Here is a 23,463-nt window from a genome sequence, read left to right as displayed (position 1 = left end):
TGGGGCAGATGCCGCAGGAGTCGTGGCTATATGGTTCAGAGTCGCATATAAGGGCTATTTTCACCAAAACCTCTTTTATTACTCCCCTCCGAAGTGTTTTATTTCACTGTGGTTTCATCAGTTTACCCTCTGTGTTCTCCCTCTTGACAAATGAATCAACCAACGGCATGAATGCATGGCCTGACTCTTCGAGCTTGAAATATCTGCTGGATGGGATAGATTTTTGCTTGTTGTGTGTTGTTCAATTTAAAAAAAATAAATAAAAAACTTGCCTTAACCATGCCCGAAAGTTAAAATAAAACATATTTTCACTTCCATCTCACTTGTTTCTGGGGAGGCTGAGGAGTGCTGACACTTTCCAGACCTCTGCTATACAACTGTGACTGTATGTGCTGCTATCTCATGCAGTGATATTCCTCTCAAAGCCAAATAAAGACATTTATTAACCAAACATTGACTACATCTCTGCGTCTCTTATGTCGCCAAGTATGAGAAACATGCCAGAGAGATACTCATTTTGACAAAATTCAAATTCTTGAAAGTTTTCTGATGTTAATACTGTAAAACTTCAAATAAAAGTCTCATTTAGAAGTCCAGTCCCTGTTAGACGTTATCTGCCGATTACCAATGACGTGCCAATATCATCGTGCGCCCCTGGTATTTCATAGTGTTGAGCTAGTGTAAAGTGAGGAAGTGAAGGGTGTGTGTATAAAATAAATTAACAGGAAGGATAAAATTATGTGGGAGTGGAATCAATTTGCATGCAAATTGCGTTTTACAGATTTCACCAATAAACTGCAGCACTCACAAAGGTTGTTAAAAGTAATGAAATATGATAACATCTTTCTTTACAGAGAAAGGTGATTTGATGATTAAGCTCCCTCAAAAGCAAAAACAATGAAGCCTGTATTCGTGCATGATGTGATATTCCCCTTTATATTTATGTACTGTATGTTCATACCTGCAAGGTCATTAAGCAGCTGGAGCCTTTCCCAGCATGCCTTTGGATGAGAGGCAGTGGACTGGAAGGCCATAATTACTATGGACAAACACAATTTTGCTTTCAGGAAATTCAAAGCTTTCAGTTCAGCTCTTTTCCATTTCAGCTTTTTCAGTGTGTGCATTTTTAATGACATGTCAGCTGCTTTCATAGCTTCATCTAATAAGTTAACTGCTCTCATTGTTTACACCTCAACTCATTCCTCAGTCTTGACTGGAACTGATACAGAAACAACTTTGATTGCTTCAGCTGTCAACATCAGCTGCATTTTGACATATGTTGCTGTGAGTTGATACAAAAGATATATCTCAATGAACAAAGACACACCATAGTCCCACCTTTGTGCATCAGCTCTACATTAAAGCAGCACTTTTTAGTTATTATATTCTATTCCTGCACCCTGTTAACCTCCTCTGTATGTCAAGTGTGTCGGGGTGTGACTGGACACACATCAGATGGGGGCTGGAGCGTGCACACACTTCAGGGCACAGCTTAGTGTGGAGCCTGCAGCCACAGGGGGTGGTTCATGAGTTGTGAGGGGACTGATGTTGACACTGTTTTGGAGCCAGCCACAAGTTGACGAACTGCAGTTTCTTCCACATCGACTACATTTTCCAGCCTCAGAGGTTGCTGCTCTGTTTATATTCTGATGTATTGTGGACTCTGTTTTTTTCCCTTGTGTCTTGTTATTCAAGTTCTGTCTCCTGTTTTATGTTGTAGTATCATTCCTCATGCCTCATGTCAAGTCAAGTCAATTCTATTTATAGAGCCCATTATCACAAAATATGGTTTGCCTCAGAGGGCTTTACAGTGTACGACATCTCTCTGCCCTTAGACCCTCACATCACCCAAGGAAAAACTCCAGAAAAAGAACCCCTGTAATGGGGAGAAAAAAAGAAAGAAACCTCAGGAAGAGCGGTAGAGGATGATGAGGGATCCCTCTTCCAGGACGGACAGACGAGCAATAGATGTCGTAAATAACAAATGAAATACAATCATGGCAAAAAGGAAAGAGAAAGAGAGAGGGGAGGAGAGGGGGAGAGAGGGGGAGAGAGGCACAGCAATAACGGAAACAGACGCATGTCATATTACAATAATGATAGGTGTGAAATTATTAATTGCACTCTATGATGATGTTGAGGGTGCTGTTAAGAGTCTCATGCATATATTGATAGGGAGTTGTCCAAAGGCAAGATCACAGCATCGGTGCAACCAGGACCAGACCACGATCAGGGCGAGCGGGGGCACAGTATCAGTGCAGCCACAGCACGAGCACAACCAAAGGCAGGGTCACAGCATCAGCACAGCTATCACCACGGTCAGGCACAGTCAAGGTTACGGCCAGGATCCAGGGAAACTACGAAACAAGGGAGCAGGAATCCTCCCGAGAGGATTAGGGTAGTGCAGTTCAACAGACCCAGGCTCCGTAATCGTGAGCCCCAGGTAGTGAGAGTACCACATGGCTATCACAGATGTAAGGCTGAGCTAAACTACTGAGGCTAAGCTAAGCTTGCAAACGGCAATGCAGTTAACAGACATGCATGATTTTCAGATGGCGGCATTGAGAGAAGGAAAAGGAGCTCAGTGTATCAGAGGAAGTCCCCCGGCAGGTTAAACCTATGTCATCCTAACTACGGGCTGGTTCAGGCAACCTGAGCCAGCCCTAATTATAAGCTTTATCAAAGAGGAAGGTCGTAAGTCTACCCTTAAAAGTTGAAACAGTGTCTGCCTCCCTGACTGAAACTGGAAGATGGTTCCATAGGAGAGGAGCGTGGTAACTGAAGGCTCTGGTTCCTATCCTACTTTTGGAAACTTTGGGAACCACAAGTAACCCTGCATTTTCAGAGCGCAGTGATCTTGAGGGTTGGTAAGGAACTATGAGCTGCGACAGATAGGATGGAGCCTGACCATTTAGAGCTTTGTAAGAAAGGAGGAGGATTTTAAATTCAATCCTGGATTTCACAGGGAACCAGTGCAAAGAAGCTAAAACAGGAGAAATATGGTCCCTTTTCTTCCTTCCCGTTAGAACACGTTCAGCAGCGTTCTGCACCAGTTGGAGAGACCTAAGAGATTTATTGGGACAACCAAATAATAGGGAGCTAAAGTAATCCAGCCTAGAGGTGACAAATGCATGTACTACTTTTTCAGCATCTGTTTGGGACAGGATATGTCTAATTTTTGCAATGTTACACAAGTGAAAGGAAGCTGTCCTTGAAGTTTGTTTTATATGGGAGGCAAAAGATAAATCTTGATCAAATAAAACTCAGAGGCCAAGGTAATGCCATCTAGAGAAATTACATTGTTGGAAAAGGAGCTTCTGAGGTGTTTGGGGCCAAGAACAATAACTTCAGTTTTGTCTGAATTCAACATCAGGAAATTACGGCTCATCCAGGCTTTTACATCCTTAAGACATGTTTGAAGTCTAGATAGCTGATCAGTTTCATCTGGTTTCATAGATAGATGTAATTGCGTATTGTCAGCATAACAATGGAAATTTATAGAGTGTTTTCTAATTATTTTGCCTAGAGGAAGCATATATAAAGTAAAAAGGATTGGTCCAAGCACAGAATCCTGTGGCACTCCAAAGCAGACCTTAGTATGTACAGAGGGTTGATCATTGATGTGAACAAATTGGGAACGATCTGATAAGTATGACTTAAACCAGGCTAGTGCCATTCCTCTAAAAATCTCAGGATCGAGAGTGGGCTTCTTTAGAAGAGGTTTAATGACAGCTACTTTAAAGGACTGAGGTACATAGCCTGTTAAAAAAGACGCATTGATTATATCTAATAAAGAGTTGTCTAATAAGGGCAAAACTTCCTTAAGTAGCTTAGTTTGGATGGGGTCAAGCAGGCATGTTGATGCCTTAAAAGTGTAGAAATCAAAAGTGTAGAGTCGATGAAGGTCAATGGGGGAGAAACGGTCCAAATAAATTTCAGGCCTTGCTGCCATATCCGGGGTCAGGTCAGTTAAGGGCAAGAGGTGAAGGATTTTATCTCGAATAGTTATAATTTTATCATTAAAGAAAGTCATAAAGTCGTCACTGCTTAGGGTCAAAGGAATACAAGGCTCTATGGAGCTGTGACTCTGAGTCAGTCAGGCTACAGTGTTGAAAAGAAACCTGGGATTGTTTTTGTTTTCCTCAATTAATGATGAGTAATAGTTTGCCCTGGCATGGCGGAGGGCCTTCTTATACACTTTAAGACTGTCCAGCCAGACTAAACAGGACTCTTCCAGGTTGGTTGAACATCTTTGTTTCATTATTTTCTTCTTGAAGGATGCAACAGAGTCGAGAGCTGATCGCAGTGAGCCAGTAGCATTATTGATGAGACAGTCAATTTGAGAATGACTTAAGTTAGTAAGAGTATTCTCAGTCGCTGTAAGACATGGTAATGATGTCAATGCAGAAGGAATCAATTTCTTAAATTTAGCTACTGCTGAGTCAGATAGACATCTAGAATAGTAACTCTTACTGAGAGGCTTGTAGTCGAGTAATAAAAAATTGAAAGTTATTAAATAATGGTCTGACAGAGCAGGAATCTCAGGAAAGACTAATAAATCTTCAATATTGATACTGTATGCAAGGACTAGATCGATGTCTGTTTTTCTTCCTGTCTTTTTGTGTTTTCCCACCTTAGTGTTTTCCTGATTAGTCTCATCTGTCCCGCACTTGTTGTACAGTCTTCTCACCTGTTTTCACTTTTTCTTGTGGTTTTTCATTGTCATAAGTTCTTCCTGCCTTTCTCTGTTTCCCTTCTGTTTCCCGTCTCACCTGCCTCTCATCTGTCTCGTTTGTCCGTTCCTGTTCCCAGAGTCTTCCCTGCACACCTGTTCTGTATTAGTCTTCTTTGCTCCCCCCTTGTTTTCTATGTCACACCTTTGATTGTCAGCCAATCCCTGTGTTTCCCTCCTTTTACCTGCATCCACCAGCTGTGTCTCTGTCTTGTGATTGGCTCTTTGTCTATATATACCTGTGTGCTTTCCTTTGTTCCTTGTTAGTTTGTCTCTCATTGTCCTTGTTGTCACAATCGTGTTTTCTTTACTCCTTAGTTCATGATCCTTGTGTGTTCATGGTTGGTTTTCATTTTAGTTTTTCTTTGTTTTCTTATCTGCTTGTTTTGGGACACTTTCTACTACATTGATGCTCACTTATATTAATCCCATGTTTGCTTTTTGTTCTGCATTTAAGTCTTCATCAGCACTTCCACCAGACAGCAGAAAGAATAAAGAAATACAGCAGCTTAACCACGTTTTGCTTTTGCTGAAGGACAGTTGGCTCATAAACCGAGATTGGTTGTGTTATGTCACATGTCATTCACCTTGAACTTCTTTGCATCTGCTGAGATCATGCACAATAGCAGGACCTTGAAACTGAAACAGCTAAATGGAATTCAGCCATCCTTTGCACCTGCTTTTACTACTGTGATATAAACAGCTAGCAGGGAGCAAGTTGCAATATTGTTTTAAAGAAAACATTTTAATCTAATGTTCAAAGAATGTTTTAAGAATGTTTATCACTTCAAAATGTGTCTCAATAAGGTTAAATGTTTCATGAGAACATGTTATTGAGGCCTGAGATTACAGACCACATTTTAAATGAAAATGTAATGTAATGTGACATGTTAACAATGAATAAATTAAAAAAAAAATTTTTTTTTAAACATTTTTGATGTTTACCCAAGTTGCCCAAAAAATGTTCTGGGAACTAAAAGAAAACTTGCTGCTGAGAACATTACTAAAACCTTGCATAAGTTACATTCTCAGAACATTTTTAGAACCAAAATATGCTAGCTGGGAAAGGTCTGCAACACAACTTTTAATCAAGAAAGGGCCATGGACAGACTCTTACTTCCCACGGGCAGTTCAAAACCAGTATGTCTCATATAAGCACAAATATTTTGAGATATGGTATGGTTGATCCACTTTATTTATGGATGCACATTTTTTTCAAAACTTCACAAATGTATTTTATTTAGCTCTCATGTTATTTGAAATGAGCATAGATGAAATATAACAGTATTTAACATTTGTCAGTTATGAGAATGTTAGTTTCTGTTGTATTTTTGGTGTATATGTTCATTTACACATACTGTATTAACATACATATTTGCTTCATAACACATTTGCATCAACAGTATTATTGTTTCTGTGTGTTGAAGCAGCAATGAGGCCAAGAAATAACATGAGTTTTTTTTAGGATTGTAAGCTTCATTTATAATTTATAGAGGCTAGCTCTACAATATTTTCTTGCAACATGAAATTTGTGTTTTGATTTATTCACTTAACCCTTTGAAACCTGAGCAAATTGGTTTGATTTCTTGAAAAAACACAGGGCGAAGGCAATGAGCAACCAAAGTTACAAGAAAATAAGCAATGTTTTTTAATGTCTTGTAAATATTGTCATGCTTTTTGTATTGTGCTCACTTAATAGATAATAACAGATAATATGTTATTGATACACTTGGAAAAAAGAAAAAAGAAATGATGCTGGTAATTAGTCATGTGACTCATGTATTTATCACATCTGTGAATACTCATGTAGCAAACCTGAAGAAGCTACAGGCGAAACACGTTGTTCGCTCTGAATAAAATCACAGTAAAGTTCTTCAGTTTGTGGTGCTCAATTTTGCTTTTTACTTTAAAATAAAATTGTTGCTGTAAATTCACGTGCATATGTGTTTTCATTCAGCTATGAGCAGTGCCTGTGATTTGGTGGTTGCCCTATGAGTGTTTTGGGGCCACAAACAAAAGCTTATTTAGGGCCACCAAAGTCCTAGGGCTGGCCCTGTCTGAGGAGGTGTGTACTTGTTTACTCTCACTTACACAGAAGTAATACCAACTGTCTACTTCTAGTCACAAGCCCTCCTGCCTCCTTAGCCTCCAGGCTTAAGTCGATACCTTTGCGTTAATGGGCGGAGCGGCATGATGTCTGCTGGTGTTGCTATCTGCTAATCTCAGCTTCTGCCTGCCTGCACCCAGAGGTGAAAGATGGGGCCGGCTAAGATGGATGGCAGTTGCCAATGCTGGCCCACCAGCACAGCTGTCACCAGCAAGAACTTCATCACAGCCTGAGACTGTTTGTGTCCCTGCTCACACAATGTAGTTGAGTGTGTGTGTGTTTCTGGGCGGGAGAATCAGCACAGTTGCAAAAACATTATCAGCGCTAACAGATAATCAATAACACTGTCAGAAAAGCATGGAAAGTAGCAAGGACAAATGTTTTACACTGAGGTATTAGAGGAAAAGGAAAACACAAGTTTGGGGGAAAGAAAATGCAACGTGATTCAAGTAGAGTTTCTCTGGATATCCTGAGGTCAATCGATAAGAAGTTCGATGCTATTTGAGACAGATCATCATAACTCATTAGAGACAGGGATATGGATTTGTCTGTGTATTGGGTTTAACTGCACATTTGCAACTTTTAGTATATTTTAGTGGAAATGATGCTTTATAGAAAGAGTTTGATGAGAAGTGTAATGTTTAGCACTTTGGAGTGGGTTTGCCGGACTATTTGCTGGAAGGTTTGGACTAACTGGTCAAGAAAAAGTCCAGCACATAACCTGTAAAACCACAAAATGTTGTTTTTACATTTTGTTTTTTGAAAGGATTAAAGAAACGCAAGATAATGTGTTGATTATAGAGCTTTAGAGGTGGATTTTGTTACCTTTTAAATGATGCATTGTTCCAAATAAAGCTTGTGCTGGACACAGTTTTGTTATCAGCATCAGTACCTATAATGTTAAACTTCTCATGAAAATGCTACAGTTACATTCCAAAATAATCTTTCATTTGAATTCATGGTTTGTCCATAATTGTAAATCAATGCACTCAATGTTTCTTGAAAGTGTGGCATGTAGCATAGCGAGACCTGGTGCTGCTCAGGCTCCTCTCTCTGCATGCTGGACTCAGTATGATTGATGCTCTATCTTCCGGCCATGACATGAGGAGAGTTATGACTCGGCATGGACCTCTGTGATGGAGAGTCAGACAGGGACGGTGTCAGAGGGCAGATTTATTGAAAATTCAAGCATCCGATCAATCCCACAGCTCTGCGGGCCTGTGGCCTGCCGCTGGCCGGACTGTGGAGGCGTCCTTGATTTGGCCGTGCCGCTGCTGCGTGCGTGCTGAGCTCTGCTGTCAGCAGATTCTGTTGTTGTGGAGGTGCATACATAATTGAACTGCTCTCCTCCTCCTCCACTGCCCCCCCGAGACCCTTCGAGATAAAGCAATAAATACTCAACCTCAGCATTTAACAACCTTCCCTGTTCCTGTTGCCGTGGAGTCCACAAGCATGTAATTACATTTCCTCTTTTAAGTGAGTTAAACACAGAGATATTGGCAAACTCACTTCATGATGCCCTTGCCTTTATGATTGCTGACATCAGTGGACACAAGGACGTAGGATTTATTTCAATGCTGGGAATATAGGTATGAAACAGGGGGTTTGGGAGTCCTCCATATGAAAATGTTGAGCAGCAGACACTTAATTTCCTGCAATCTGGTGAAGTTTTATGCACCAATTTGTACCTTTTCTGCATCAGTTCATGATGTGCATGTTTTTAATTTCGTCAAAATAAAAGTCCTCTGCTACTTTGACAGTTAATTGAGGGTGGAAAGGGGCGCATAAAATAGGGGTTTGGGCAACATGTTCTCATCCCAAGTTGTCACGTCGCCGCTTTGTCAGTGGATATCCGTGTCTACATATTACGCTCTAGGTGGTTAGGTTTAGGCAACAGAGGTGGGTGATTGGGTTTAGGAAAAAACATCATCGTTTGGCTCTACATTCAGACGGGAAGCAAACACAGACCTCCTGGTGAAAGTCCAGGGTTTGTTGGACTCCTTATAATATGACCGGCAATGTATCGACCTGACATTGTCCAGTGGCGTATCATGCAGCCATGACAAGTTCCATCTGGCTGCATTATCAACTGACGTTACCCGTCTGCTATCACACTGCCATGGCAGGTGCCATTCGGTCGACTGGTGACATATCATAACACTGTGAAAGGTTCTTTCTGGCTGCTTTACATACTGACGCCACCCAGCAGTGTATCATACTGCTGTGAAGGTGACTTTTGGTGTCAGTATCTTATGCCAAAATCACTGACAAAGCAGCGGTTTTTAATAACTTCGGAATGAGAATGGACTGGTTTGGTAGTCCTCTACCAGAAAAGCACCAAACATTAAGTTTTCCACATTCTGCAAATTTTTATGCACCAATTTGAGACTTTTCCACATCCATTTATGGTGCAAATGTCTTTAATTTTGTCAAAATAATGTCCTCTGTTACTTTGATGTTTTTATTGTGCGGGGGACAAATGCACAAATATTGAGGAGGGTGTGTCCCCTGGATCCCCCGAAACAGTTGTTTGTGTGATATTCTAGAACTTTCTCAAGTAAAATAAAGTTGTAAAAGCAAGAAATTTACTTTGCAAAAGCTGTAAAAGTTAACATTTAGCAAAGAGGAACAGCTGACAAAGCTGCATTATGTCTGCCCTATATCAGTCTCCAGCTCATTTTCAGATTAGGTTCATTCTTCTCATTCATTGTCTTTTTCTTGTCCTTCATCTCTCTCTCTCTCTCTCTCTCTCTCTCTCTGTGTCTTCCTTCATCCTCCTGTCTCTGTCTGTCTCTCTATCTCCTGCTCTCCCTCTCTCTCTCCCTCTAACTCCATGGCTATATATAGACTTCTGCATTGCAGATGTCCCAGAGCCCTGCAGTTCTGGAGGAGCTGGTGAGGAGTCCCAGCCAAAATTTGGGCTGCCTGACTACACACAGAGGCCAGGCGAGCAGAAACAGACAAACTGTGCGCCACAGGATGGGACAGTTACACAGTGGCACCAAACATGTGCAGCGTGCTGTGCGGCAGCGTCCGAGGCATCACACTGCAGCAAAGATGAAGTGCCCCCGCAGAACAGAGTCATAAGCACTGCAGTCATAATCATTGGGTGGGTGGGAATGTGAGTGTTGTTGTCATGCTAATGTTTCTGATCTATTTACCCCGTGTCCTTAAATTCTCTTTTTCTGCTGAGTCATGCCTCTGTTTTATGTGCTTTATGTGTTTAATAGTGAATGAACACACCCTCAATAACAGCAGTAATCACACGTTATGTTTATTTGAATACATACATTTTCTTGCAAAATTGATCTTAATTAATCATTCAGGCGCCAGTCAGGGACTGATAATTAATAGTAAGGTTTGTGTGGGAGCACAATTAGTGCAAAGCCAGTACCTCGGGAATAGTATTGAATAAAAGGAACAATTAATTGAGCCTTTCCGACATTAACGTCAAGGTACAGTAGTAATTAATTACCTACGGCAACACCAGTTTAGTCTTACAGAAATGACAGCAGTACAGATAAAAAATATCTCCTTTTCTCTGGTAATGGTAACAGCAGGGACACCACAAGAAAAATGGAGGTTAAAGGAGTGAGTCAAGTGAGACATCACTGGTATGACCAAATAAGCTTCATGATGTCATATATTCTGTAGTGATGGTTAAATGTGGCTGTCAACTTTCCATTAAAGATAGAAAATTCAAGGAAAACTGCCAAACTTGCAGTCTTTCTACTGGTATATCTTTGATTCTGCTGTTTTCAAGGCAAGGCTAAGAAAGAAAAGAAAGAAAGACGCACAAGAATAAAACATAAAAAGCCATGTAACCCTTTAAAACCCAACATGGGCTTGATTTCTTTCAAAAACATGTGAAGAAGGCAATGCGCAAATTAAGAGGAAATGACCCAAAAATTAGCAAACATATTGAAAAAAGTACAATACCTTGAAAAACTCAAAACAAACAAAAAAAAAGAAAATAAGAAAATAGGGGAAAAACAACTAAGTGAGTGACTTGAAAAAAGTGTTTAAAATGGCAATCATCCTGTAAAATATTTAAAAATGTATAATAATGATAATCAAAAATTTTGAGTATTTTGGACATTTTTTTTCCTAATGTTTTTAAAATCTTAATTCCCAAATCTAAGAATTCCTTGCAGTTTGTGGGACATTTCTTGTTAAGTTGCTTATTGACTTTTATCCCATGTTTTGAAAGAAATCAAACCATTTTGCTCAGGGTTTGAAGGTTTAAGCACTTGTGAAAATGCATTTGAATGTAGCAGAAGAAAAGTGATGTTGATACAGGTTTCAAAGGGTTAATAAGATTTCAAAAGTTCAAACTAAAACCTTAGTTTTTTTGCTTAGTTTTTTGCCATTTACTAAAATAGTAGATGGCAAAAAACTAAGCATGCCTCAAATCAAAGCATAATTTAAGTATGTGAACAGGGTTTAATTGAGAGCTTAGTTACTCTATTTAGTCAGTTATCTGTAATTCTTTTGAACATGAACACGGGTTCATTTTGCCTCCGCTCTGTGATGCTGAGACCTGCTGAGTCATGAGTGCACCAGCTGGGTTCACTACAGTTAATGTTACCAATGTACATTTTTGAATGCAGAAATTGCAGAAAATCTGCTCGATTAGTCTCAGATTTTGTAGGTCTTTGGTCTAAATAACCATGTACTCTTTGGTGCCATGCTCTGGTAATACCATAAATCACAGGCTATAGAGACAGTGAACACCCCACAGTCTGATGTCACCACCTATTGAACTGTTGTATTTGGGCTGCAATGCTCACCCCCTTTCACTTCTGCTGCAACAGCGGTAGGGCATTAAGTATTTATAACTGCTGGCTGCTGTCAGGCCACAGAGCTGGCACGCACACACACACACACACACACACACACACACAATAACAGTGAGCTTTTGCTGCCACTTGGTGTTAAAGGTACACATTACAGATAGTTTGAGCCAGAGCGCCTCAGATATCCAGCACTACTGCCATGCCAATGATATTTCAAAAGGTCTGAATAGAAGGGACCATTTGTTTTGTCTGAAGATTTTAAAAGTGTAATGTGTATAGTACTTTGTGTGATTAATTGAAAAGTAGTCACTGTTATAAAATGTCATCATATTTGCAGTGTGAGAAAATGTAAAACACATTGTCTAATTATAGATATCAATGGCGATTGTAAAGTTTCAGGAGGCTTTATTTGACCAATAATTTATTGGTTGGCTGACAGTCTCTCTGGGGGCCTCAGCATCAAGAGGGGGCCACTGTTATAAATGGTAATGTAGAAGATAGGATACACATAGCCTAGTTAAAGACAATATTTTTTTTGTTGTTGTTTTTTAAAAAAATATGTAACAGTTTTAGTACTTTAAACATATTGCACTCCATGTGAAATCTGAGGACTCCTATTGCAAAGCCAAGTTAGACAGAATACAATATTCAGTGAACATATATTCAAAATAACCCTATCTACCTATGTAGGCCTATGTATGTATGTATGTATGTATGTATGTATCTATCAACTGTAAGGACAAAGAAAAAAATCAGTTTACACATTCTGAAAATACTTTCATGTTAAAAAAAAGGGTTGTAAGTTCATGTAATATATATATGTAGAGAGAGAGAGAGAGAGAGAGAGAAAGAGAGAGATAGATAGATAGTTATTTTGAAGATATGTTCAATGAATGTTGTATTCTGTCTAACTTGACTTAGCAATAGGAGTTTGTTTCAAATACAGTGTAATGTGTTTGAAGTGCTTCAACTGTTATAAAAAGTAAAATAAAAACGTGAAGAACGTCGTAACCACACGTCAAGGTAAACCCTCGTGGGTCACGTGATTCTCATCGTATTGGTTTTAAATCTGTGTTTTTAAATCAAAACACAAACAGAGCGGAAAGCAGTGACAGACTGATGCTGCTTAAGTCTCTTTATCCAATGTTACTCTGGTGAGTATGTTTCTCAAATTATGGTGTTTAGTCAGCTAGGCTAATAATGTTGTTCACAGGTCTGCTATTAAAATATTTACGTATTACTTAAGTAATACCCAAATTGTGTGTATTATTTAAGTAATGCCTAAATGTTGTCAGTGTTAACTAGCTAATGTCAGTTGCTTTACTTCCGTCTAACTAGACTGCAAGAAAATGGACGCCAACACTACTGAGGACAACATTTCTGTCTCTGTAGGCTGCTGGGACAGGTTGAAGACATGCTGGGACTGTCTTCTGCGGAATAAATTTCTGTCTTCTAGTCTAGCAGCTGTGGTTCTGGGTGAGTGACAACTAATGTTATAAGTTTACGTTTTACCAACTTTGGTTAGGGTTTTTAAAAAGTTCCGTTAGCATAGTTAGCTTAGTATGCTACATCATTAAGGTTAGACCTGGCTTCTGTAGCCCTTAAACTAACAAAATATGAATGATACAGTAACAATATCGGCTAAATTGATCTTTAGTTGGAATTTTTCGAGTGGCTGAAACTGGAAAAGAATTAAGTAAAAGAGGAAAAACAACAAACAAACGACAAAACCGCTCAAATAACGCAAACCCCTTTCGGTAAAAGACACTTGGGATTAAAATTTTATTTTTTATTTTTTTCTGCCTCGCAATAATGAACAACATATGAGGTTTTTAATTAGCTGCCACCAAAAATTCACTCTCAGTCACATGTCCTGCTCTGTTTTAGCTAACATCAAACAAAACAAACAAACAAAACAAAACAAAACAAACTAACATTAACATGTTGCTGGGGCAACCACAGCATCGTTCTGATAAATGTTGCACCACATTCTGTCATGTTTCCTCATATTTTATCACATAGAAACACTATGATTTAAAAACAATTGTTAATTGTTTTAAGATAAGGGTGAACATCTTTGATGGCTAAGAAAATAAAACCCCGCAGACACATTAGAGAGGGTCTCAGGATGAATGTATTATGGTGAAGTCTTGGGTCATACATCCACACACACTCTCTAATCCGGTCTCACCAGGTGTAACAGCATAACCTAGTGGACAGATGAAATCATTACAGGTGCTTTTTGAGAGTACTACGTTGATAACCCAGTAATGTTTAGTGATTAACATTATATCAAGAATGATCACTGATTGTATGTTTTTATAGATATTAGACTAGCAGACATGACAATTTAGCTTCATTATGAATCATTTCTGACTTGTAAGTTTCACAAGAACTTGGGAGTCAACTTGTTTTACAGACTTTAGTTAATGCCATTCTGCCTGAGTATATGAGCTTGGTGCTTTTGAAAAAACGACATTATTAGCAGTGATTATAGGCCTATAATTCTAGCAACTGTACTTTCTAATGCAAACAAGAGCATTCTGATAGACAGGTTATTATTATTATTATTATTATTATACTTATTATTTATTTGGTTTCTATTGCTGCTTAACTTGTGCATACATGACATTTTCAGGCAGATGATTGACTGCATAACAGGTTGTGTTTTGGGTGATTTCATTATTCATAATTTTCAGGGTTTATTCTAACATGAGGTTAAGTATCTTGCATGACAGGACTTAAAGCCACTGTCTGCATGATTTGAAAATGTCTTTCTTTGGTGCCATCCAGTTGTCATACCAAAAATAATTTGATGGTTAGAATCTGTAAAAAATGTTGAATGCATTTATAGCATAAAAGGATATGGGTTGTAGAAACTAAAAGCAGAATCTAGCAACAAAAACAAGAAATGTTGATTATATTACTAAGTGTCCTGTTTGACATGCATCAAATTGTTTGTGACACTTTTTAGCCCGAATATGACATAAGTATTTATTGGTTGATGTGGCTTTGCTCAAGAATTTGATGTGGTTTGTTTTTCGTTTTACCTCCATTACATCCATTTTCCCACCCATTCTAACCGTTTTCTGTGTTGAATTTCTAAAATGTCTTTGTTATTGTGTCACAGGTATTGCCCTGGGCCTTGTTCTCAAGATCTATGTCCCTATAACCGAACAAGACCAAAAATACATAGGCTTTCCAGGAGAAATGCTTATGAATATGCTTCAGCTGGTTGCCATTCCTCTCATTGTTACAAGTGTGGTAACAGGTAAGCCACAGGAGCCTGCCTCACACTGTTTCCTGTTAGTGCATTAGAATTTGTGCCCGACCAATTCTGGAGTTTTGGGGCTGAAGCCCATATATCGATATTAGATAGTAAAAAATTAAAATACAAATTTATCGTAACATATGCAATTATATGATGCAGTTATTGCTTATATGTGGTTATCATGTACTTTTGCCTCTCTTTCCATGACACTGCTCTTATGTAACACTTATTTTAACTTTACTGAGCCTCCAACCTGTAGTCTGTCCATAGCTTATGATGTTGGGGTTTTTTTCCCCAGGTGTTTCTGGTTTAAGCGCCGAAGCTTCCAGAAAAGTCGCCATGCGTACATCGGTATACTTTGTCTCGACCACTCTCCTGTCTGTGAGCGCTGGTAAGATAAATATTTTACACAGGTTTTATAAGGAAAGTGTCCTTTTTTATTGATTAATGCATGTGCTTTCCTTTTGTGTAGACATTTTTTTTTTTACATTAAATGTATGATATTTTAATCTAACTGCTCATACTGTGCATGGAAGAGCTTCAGTAGACCCTGTTTTCTGTCTTCTTGTAGGGGTGATATTGGCACAGTGTATCAAGCCAGGAGTTGCCTATGCTGTTAAAACAGAAGACACACAGGAAGAGGAGGCCTTCTCGACTGTTGACGCCCTGCTGGATCTAGTACGGTGAGAAGACATCATTGTGATTTCATTACTTGTTTCTCCACATATTCAGCTTAGCAAGGTTTTTGGGACAGTTTCACAGTTTCAGAAAGTGTTCGAACATCCAGCCAGAGAATTCACATCAATTTATGATTTTGTTAAAGGGACACTCCCCAGCAAAACTCTGGCAGATGATGTATTTTACATATGTTTTGCTGGCTTTTGGGCTGTTGCTCAAACTATGTGCTGTATTTTCATATTGCTTGCTAACCATGTCATGCTTTACTGTGGACACAAATAGTATAGAAGCAGATCAAGACACAGACCTGTCCGTCTCCCTCTGACTCAAACTCGGACCAAAATCCAGTCAAATGGTAAAATTGATCTGTAGTGATCAAATATAAACAAAGATTATGTTCAAAAGAAGATAGAAGAAAGATCAAAAGGTAAAACTAAGCAGCGCTGATCAAAGTTTTATAACCACTTTGACCATTTCTTGCTTTAAATGCATTCAGACACATGTTTTAGCTTATCGTTTAACTGTAATACGAGATCGTTTGTTACAAGCCGTTCACCATTGTGTCACACAGACGTCACATGATGTCCCCTACCATTGGGAGCATTTATTGGTCTGGTATGGTGACTAATGTTATGTGAGGACCCTCTTTTTATTGGTGCAATACTTCCAGGGTTTCCACGGACATGGAAAATCTGGATAAGTCACAGAATTTCACAATCCCATTTCCAGGCCTGGAAAAGTCATGGAATTAGTAAAAATCATTGAGAGCTTTGAAAAAGTCATGTAGGTTTATGGAACGTAATAGAATTTGGTACAGAATGTACAGAATGTGTGACAGCGTTTGTTTATCATCACTGAAATTAAATCTATGGGCAAGCGGCAGAAGAAAAAAAGTATTATGGGTCCTCGAAAAGTCATGTGATGGTGTTGAAATTTTGCCAATGAAAATGTGTGGGAACAGAGATATTTAGTATCTGAGCTGTTCTACAAAGTGATGCAAACATGCAGCAAATATAGCTGCATTTCCTGAGTGGTTTATCAACGTTTCACAGCTTACCGATTAGTGACTGTTATTTGTTTATAGGAACATGGTCCCACGAAACCTGATTCGGGCTTGCCTCCAACAGGTATGCTCTTCATTAAGGTATAAAACTCATTTTCTCTTTGTCCATCAAATGTTTGTGTTGTGAACACTATATATATATTTTTAAATAGTACAAGACTGAGAGGGTGCTGCTTGAAACCGAAACAGCTGAGCAAAATTCTAGCCTGGAGATGGTAAATATTTTCCCCTTGTCACTGTGAAGACTATTTTGTGAAGTTTGCTGTGAAAATCTTTGACAGTTGAAGTTTCTTGAAGAGCATTCTTCTTAATGAGCTTCTGGTCTTGTTGCAGAATGTGACAGAAGTGCAACTGTTGGGAAAATATGTCGATGGAACCAACACACTGGGTCTGATTGTCTGGTCTTTTATTTTTGGCCTGATCCTCAACAGGATTGGAGAAAATGGGGAAGTCATTGTAGAGGTCCTTACTGCTCTCAATCAAGTCACAAAATATGTTGTCAACCTGATACTGGGGTAAAGTGAAACCTGATATCGTTCTCCATTACAAAAAAATAGAAAGACAGTACAAATCCTGCAGTTTGGAGTGAGAGTTAATGCTAAAGCACTGACCATAGTACAAATATGGGGTCCTCTCTGCTCACAGTGTTACCGTTAGAAATACAGGCTTCCTGTCATTAATCCAAGTCATTGACCTAAAAAAATGGCCTTAACCGGTGTTAAATTTACTTAAATTAGTCTTTCAAAAGCCTTGAAAATGCTCAGACATGGTTTTTTTTTAATTTGCATTGTCAAATCTTATAATAATTCCTTGTCTTAAACATGTTGTGTTGGGAATCCAAGTAATGGAATCTTGCACGCAGATTGAGGAACACAAAAATCGCCCAGAAAACTTGCTGAGAATTGCTGAAAATTTCCACATCTGTTGGTTAATTACCTAGATACCTTTATGACACTATAATATGTTCACTGTCTTCCATGTGTTCCACTCTAAAAAGGAGTGTTTTTCAACATTTCATGTAAATTATAAAGTTTTTCACAAGACAAAAAGTTATGTTTTATGTAACTATAAACAGTTGACATTTGGGTAAAAAAAGGAATTGTCCTTCAGTTTTGGTTATTAGTAAATTGGTCTCAAACTTAATTTTGGGTGGCTTTAAAAAAAGTTTTTAAAAGTCTTAAATCTACGACGTTAAGCTGCAGGAAACCTGAAATAGTAAAACTGTATCTCTGACAATATAGAGGCATCTTTCGCTCTTCTGTTTCTGTCGAATATTACTTTAATATATGTTAAATTTTTCAAATTTTAATCTCCCACAATATATATTCATTATTATTTGTATGTCTCCCATTTTCTGAAATGAGAAAAACATAGCTGATGTCTTTTTAAACTAAAATATTCATATTATCTGTTCAGTCAGTTAGTATTTCCTTCATTTTTGTTATTTCATGGTTTTCTTTCCAGCTATTTGCCACTTGGACTGCTGTTCATGATCACCAGCCATGTTGTTGAGGTTCACGACTGGGAAACTACCTTCAAACTCGCAAAGTTCATGCTTGTGGTTATTCTTGGGTATGTTCACCTTTACTGTTTTGTTACTGAAATCACACATCCCACTTACAAATGAAGTTGAAATCATCAAAAAACCAAACTAGCTCCTAGTTTTACTGATGTTAGCTAATGTTAACAAAGTGAGGTTGATACTACCAAAATAGACCCCTATGATAGACATTTAATTGAGTCATTCCGTCTACTTGTGCCATCAGTACATGGTGTCATAGTATTAGCAAATTGTCACTTGGGCCTCAGTAGCAGCTGTTCACCAAGAGCTGCAGTAGACTTGCATTGCATAAATTATTAAACAGCTCCTTCACTTTTACCCTTTGCTTGTCTGGCCACCTGTCCAGCGTCTTACCTACTTCTCATACAATGTCAGCTAGATTTATTCATGTATCATTCATGGCCTAATTTATATAACATTTTATTCCTAAAAAGATGGTGAAATTTGATTTATTTGTGGCTGTTGACAGTATTTTCTGAAACCCTTTAAAAACGAGGCAAGAAGTTTGAAGTTCAACGTTTGGATTTCTTTTCTTGAAATGTATACAAATCAGCACATATTTAATTAGATTATGCCTAATTTGCACATTTAAACAGTCAGTTAATGTAATAAATAAATGAATAAAATAAGAAATCAATTTATAATGCTTCATAGCGATTATTAAATTAGATTTTTACCCTATTCACTTAGGATGTCTCCCCTTCTGTCTCCAAACTAGCAGCTGCTTGGTGAATGCAAACTCTTGCTGTGTTAGTAATTATATTTAATCTCAGTATTAACTGTGTATTCATTGTGTTTCAGGCTCATAATCCATGGAGCCATTGTTTTACCACTGATCTACTTCGTGTGCACCAGATGTAACCCGTGTGCAGTCATCAGGGGAGTTTCTCCTGCATTACTGACTGCGCTGATCATCTCGTCCAGGTCAGATGATGTCACACAGCAGTATCACACAGAGCTCTGAGCTCATGGCCACCTCTCATTTGCACATTTACCATCAGACATGCTCGAGCCAGACAACATTTTCTCAAGATACACACTTCCTATATTTTCCTAGTTCACTTACAAAGGATGTGTTGTGTTTCTCCCAGCTCTGCCACACTGCCGATCACGTTCCAAAGTTGTGAGGAGAGACTGAAGATAAACAAGAGAATCTCCCGCTTCATGCTGCCCATTGGGACCAACATCAACATGGACGGGACGGCCCTTTATGAAGTGGCCGCAGCCATTTTCATCGCCCAGCTCAACTACATCCATCTGGACTTGAACCAGATAATAACCATTGCGTAAGCCGTTGTTCCTGCTCTATAAGAATTCATAGCATCATCATTATAGCAAGCGTGAATATTGGTGAAAGGTGTTTGTTATGAAGCCTTTAAGAGAAAATGATGTTAAAAATGCACGCTGCAGTGTTGTGAGTATAGTGTCTGTGTTTGATCTGCAGTGTGACTTCAGCAGTGTCCAGCATCGGAGCGGCAGGGATCCCAGCTACCGGAGCAGTGACCACTCTGTTTGTTCTGACGGCGGTTGGAATACCTGGGAGTGAAGCCTCCATTCTGGTGGTTGTAGAATGGCTCCTGTAAGTGTAATCTGTTCAGGAAATTGATACAAAATGTGATGAATAGATTACCACAGCTACCTTTCCTGTTTCTTGACTGGTTTGCATCAGCCATTCACAAATTTATTACTGATCTCTATCATAGCTTTTCAAAATAATCATTTGCCCAAATCCAGGTGCTCCATTAAAACTTAGAAAACATCAAAGCTAGTTCAAATTTAGGTGAAATTGGTTGCAAGAAAATTCCTAGCACTGTGGGGCTAGTAATATTGTAATATCAGATATTTTGTCTCTTCCTGGTTTTAAAGGCTGCATTACAGTAAAGTACTTTAATTTTTTTTAACTTATCAGCCTGTTTTAGCTGTTCTGTTATTTCCCTTTATCAACTTAGCCCCCAGTTACACAGAGCACATTTTTGGCAGCCTCAGTTGGCTTTTTGAAACCGTTTTTCAATGAGAGTGAAGTGTTTTGCTCGCTGTTTTTGTGTAGCTAAGTGCCTCGTGTTTTATGCACTTGGAGGTGAAAAAAAAAATCAACTTAGAGAGGAAAAGTACCAGATGTTATTTGCATTTTACTCCATTGTTCAATCAGATGGATTGAGAGGCGGACCCTCTGTGGTGGTGGTAATAGCAAGTACCAAATGTTTATATTTTATTTTCTCCATATAGGCCCAGCCCTCTAACACCATCATATCCAAAGAAATCAACTATGTAAACAGGAAGCCCTGTAGAATCACAAAGAGTGACATATCTTTAAAATATAACAGTTTTAGGAGGCCAATATATTAAACTCACCAGTAAGATCTCTTATAAATGTAGGTGTTTCTTTGTTTGCCGCTATGAGTGATGTTTTTTGGTCATTCAGTCTGACAATATTAGCATGACTTGTCATTTAAGGTATATTGTCATGTGTGATTGCTGTGAAATATTCAGAATCTTGACAGTGAAAATCATTCTTTGACAGCATTTTAACACGTGTCAGGCCAGATATGTTGACCAGTTTATATTACCTGTTTTATTCTAAATGCAAAATAGGTCAAATATAAACCAGCTTTAGTTTGTTGGGTCCACTAAACAACAACTACACTAAATAATAGAGGTGTAAAGACATCACAGAAACAAGCAAAATCAGTGTAAAGCAGCATATATAGTCTGATGCTGTTTGTGTCTTTCAGGGACCGCTGTAACACTGTTATCAATGTCATGGGAGACTGCATTGGTGTGGCACTCGTTCACCAACTGTCGATAAGAGAACTGGATGACATGGATGAGCAAGGACAGGAAATGACAAGGTGCAAGTCTCTATGTTTTTTATTTTCGTTTTAACCCAGTACATTTGCAGGAAACCTAAAGTTAATTGATACAGAGTGATGCAAATGTGTATTATGAGTCTGGTAGGAGAGTGGAGAAGCAGAAATCTGCTCTTGAAATACATCTATTATGCTGATTTTCTCATACCACTGATGACCGTGTTGTGCTTTTCCTGGCTAGCAGCGATGTTGAGGGCCACAACCCAGATGAGATCCATGTAAACATCCAGCCAGATAACCCACCACCCCAAAAGCCCACCCAGGCCAAGTAAGGCTACCAGTCCTGCAAGGACTCAGGAGATCCTGCTCACCCCATCAGCATTTCTGCCAGTCCTAGACATCCATAAAGAATATGTCAGCTCAGAATCAACAGCGACAAACAGGGTGCACTTTTAAAGAATTCTTGAGTATGGAAAAAATCTCCTTAATTTGTTAGTATTTCTAATAATTTTCTTATTTAGTATCACATTTATTTTGTGTTTTATATTAGTATTGCCTGACGATAGATATAACGTGTAGTGATGGATGTAGTCATTGAAAAGGACTGTACATTTTAAATAGATTATCTTCCATCTAGCTATTTCAGTTTAAAGTGTGCTAAAGTAAAACAAGAGATTTATTCCTAAACATATTAAACATGTTGTTGGAAATGTAAAAACACTGTGAACCATACAGTGTGATATTGTGAAGTTTGGACCATTAAACTGTCTTTAATCTGAAATCCTGGCTCAGTGGCACACAGGAGCAATCTGTAGGGTTTCCCACACATTAAAGTATTTGTGGCGAGCTGCCACATCTAAATCATCCGCCACCACAAATAGATTTTTGGAGCTGGAATTATTCATAAGGAGCGCTAGTGGAATATACATATCATTGGGTTATTTACAGCGCACTTTGGGCAGACATGGAACAGCAGAAGATCAGGCACATTGAAAGGGAAACTTAACAGTTCATTCTGCTGGGTCTAAAAGCTGACTTTCACTCATAAACTGCTCCTGTCATCCGTCCATGTGATCTGATCAGCTGTGAACGGATCGACAGATCAACGGTCCATCCATTATCAGGCCTGCAAATTTTTCCCAGGATTTTAAACCTAGTGTTATATACTTGGTGATTTTTTTTTAATCATTAAACTTTAGCTGGGCAGTCAGTGACGCATAGGTGGGACAAACCCCACACATTTATTTTTGCTTTACTCTGACTTAAATTGAACTGAACTTCCCTGTATAATTGTATATAGAATTGCATTAAGGCAACAGATGCACTGTAGCTATAGAGCTGAAGTAAATGAAAACGAATCGACGTAATGGATGTAGTTATTGAATTGATGGTATTTGATTGAACTGGATTTATTTCAGTATTTTTGGGGAAATAAAAAATAAAGAAATTGCAGTAATGTATTTTTATACCTGAGAGGGAAGTCAACATCTACACCTACATCGTTTCATCCCCCTCTTAAGATACTGTTCTTAAATATACATATTTTTTAGTTACTGTCAAATTAGTAAACTGAGGGAAATGGCAATCTAAAACCTTTGTTGCATCTTTCTCTCCCTCGTTTCCTCTTTTCTTTATAGTGTCTACAATTGTGACTAAAATGCACACCAAATTTCTTTAAATAACTGTAACTGCAGTCTTACATTTTGTGTTATCCTTTATTTCAACAAAATGCTTTTACTTGGCATTATCCTTGTAGTTGTTTTGTGTTACTAAAGGATAATCAGTAGACTGGGAGGTGAATACTTTGAACAGCAGAAACAGTTCGAAAGTTCCATAAAAAACATAGAACAAATGTACATTTCCAGCTTATTCTTTTATACCCCTAATCCTGCTACATCCTATCCTAAAGGAAAAAATGAATATTAATAATGATACAAATAATAACAGTCATTAAAAAACAAAAGCAAACTAACTAAAAAAACAAACAAGACAAAAACAACACACACACAGTGTTCTCCTTTCTTGCTATACACACACACACATATATATATATATATATATATAGAGAGAGAGAGAGAGAGAGAGAAAGAGATAGATGTAGATATATAGATCTATAGATATACAGGGTGCTACAGTTATAGCACTATTTGTCTTGAATGTAGCCCACACCTCCTATGACGTCACCCATGACTCTTTTAGCAACGTCAAGTTAGAACAGAATGCAACATTCAGGAACCCTACCTTCAAATTAAAAGCACACATTTGCCATCTGCAAATTCCACAGCTGAGTAATAGCTACATAATGTAATTTATGTCTCAGTGTATTCAAAAAGTCATCACACCAACAAACACTTAAAACAAACAAACAAAAACAGACAAAGATTTAAAATTCAGGGATCAAATTCTGAAAACACTTTTGTGTGAGAAGGGGTTATAACTGACTTGATC

General features: G+C 38.4%; 1 protein-coding gene across 1 annotated transcript; it reads left to right on the top strand.

Annotated features, from left to right (window-relative positions):
- Positions 1-12,984: 12,984 nt before the first annotated feature.
- Positions 12,985-21,365, top strand: LOC121944099 (excitatory amino acid transporter 3-like). Its single transcript, XM_042487773.1, has 13 exons — positions 12,985-13,111; positions 14,766-14,906; positions 15,205-15,297; positions 15,478-15,589; positions 16,669-16,711; positions 16,800-16,862; positions 16,981-17,162; positions 18,112-18,219; positions 19,010-19,132; positions 19,300-19,494; positions 19,653-19,787; positions 20,941-21,057; positions 21,257-21,365. The coding sequence occupies exons 1-13, from the start codon at positions 12,985-12,987 to the stop codon at positions 21,345-21,347; spliced, it is 1,530 nt and encodes a 509-aa protein (XP_042343707.1). The 3' UTR covers positions 21,348-21,365.
- Positions 21,366-23,463: the final 2,098 nt, after the last annotated feature.

Source organism: Plectropomus leopardus, chromosome 6 (assembly GCF_008729295.1).
Source record: "Plectropomus leopardus isolate mb chromosome 6, YSFRI_Pleo_2.0, whole genome shotgun sequence".
NCBI lineage: Eukaryota > Metazoa > Chordata > Actinopteri > Perciformes > Serranidae > Plectropomus > Plectropomus leopardus.
Note: the sequence above shows the minus strand (reverse complement) of the source record. Positions and strands in the feature narration are given on the sequence as shown.

Bases quoted from the DNA above. Each gene is read 5' to 3' on its own strand.
- LOC121944099 (XM_042487773.1), top strand. From the start codon at position 12,985: ATGGACGCCAACACTACTGAGGACAACATTTCTGTCTCTGTAGGCTGC. The intron at 14,907-15,204 runs GTAAGCCACAGG...TTTTTTCCCCAG, and splicing joins TGTTACAAGTGTGGTAACAG to GTGTTTCTGGTTTAAGCGCC. The intron at 17,163-18,111 runs GTAAAGTGAAAC...TTTTCTTTCCAG, and splicing joins GTTGTCAACCTGATACTGGG to CTATTTGCCACTTGGACTGC.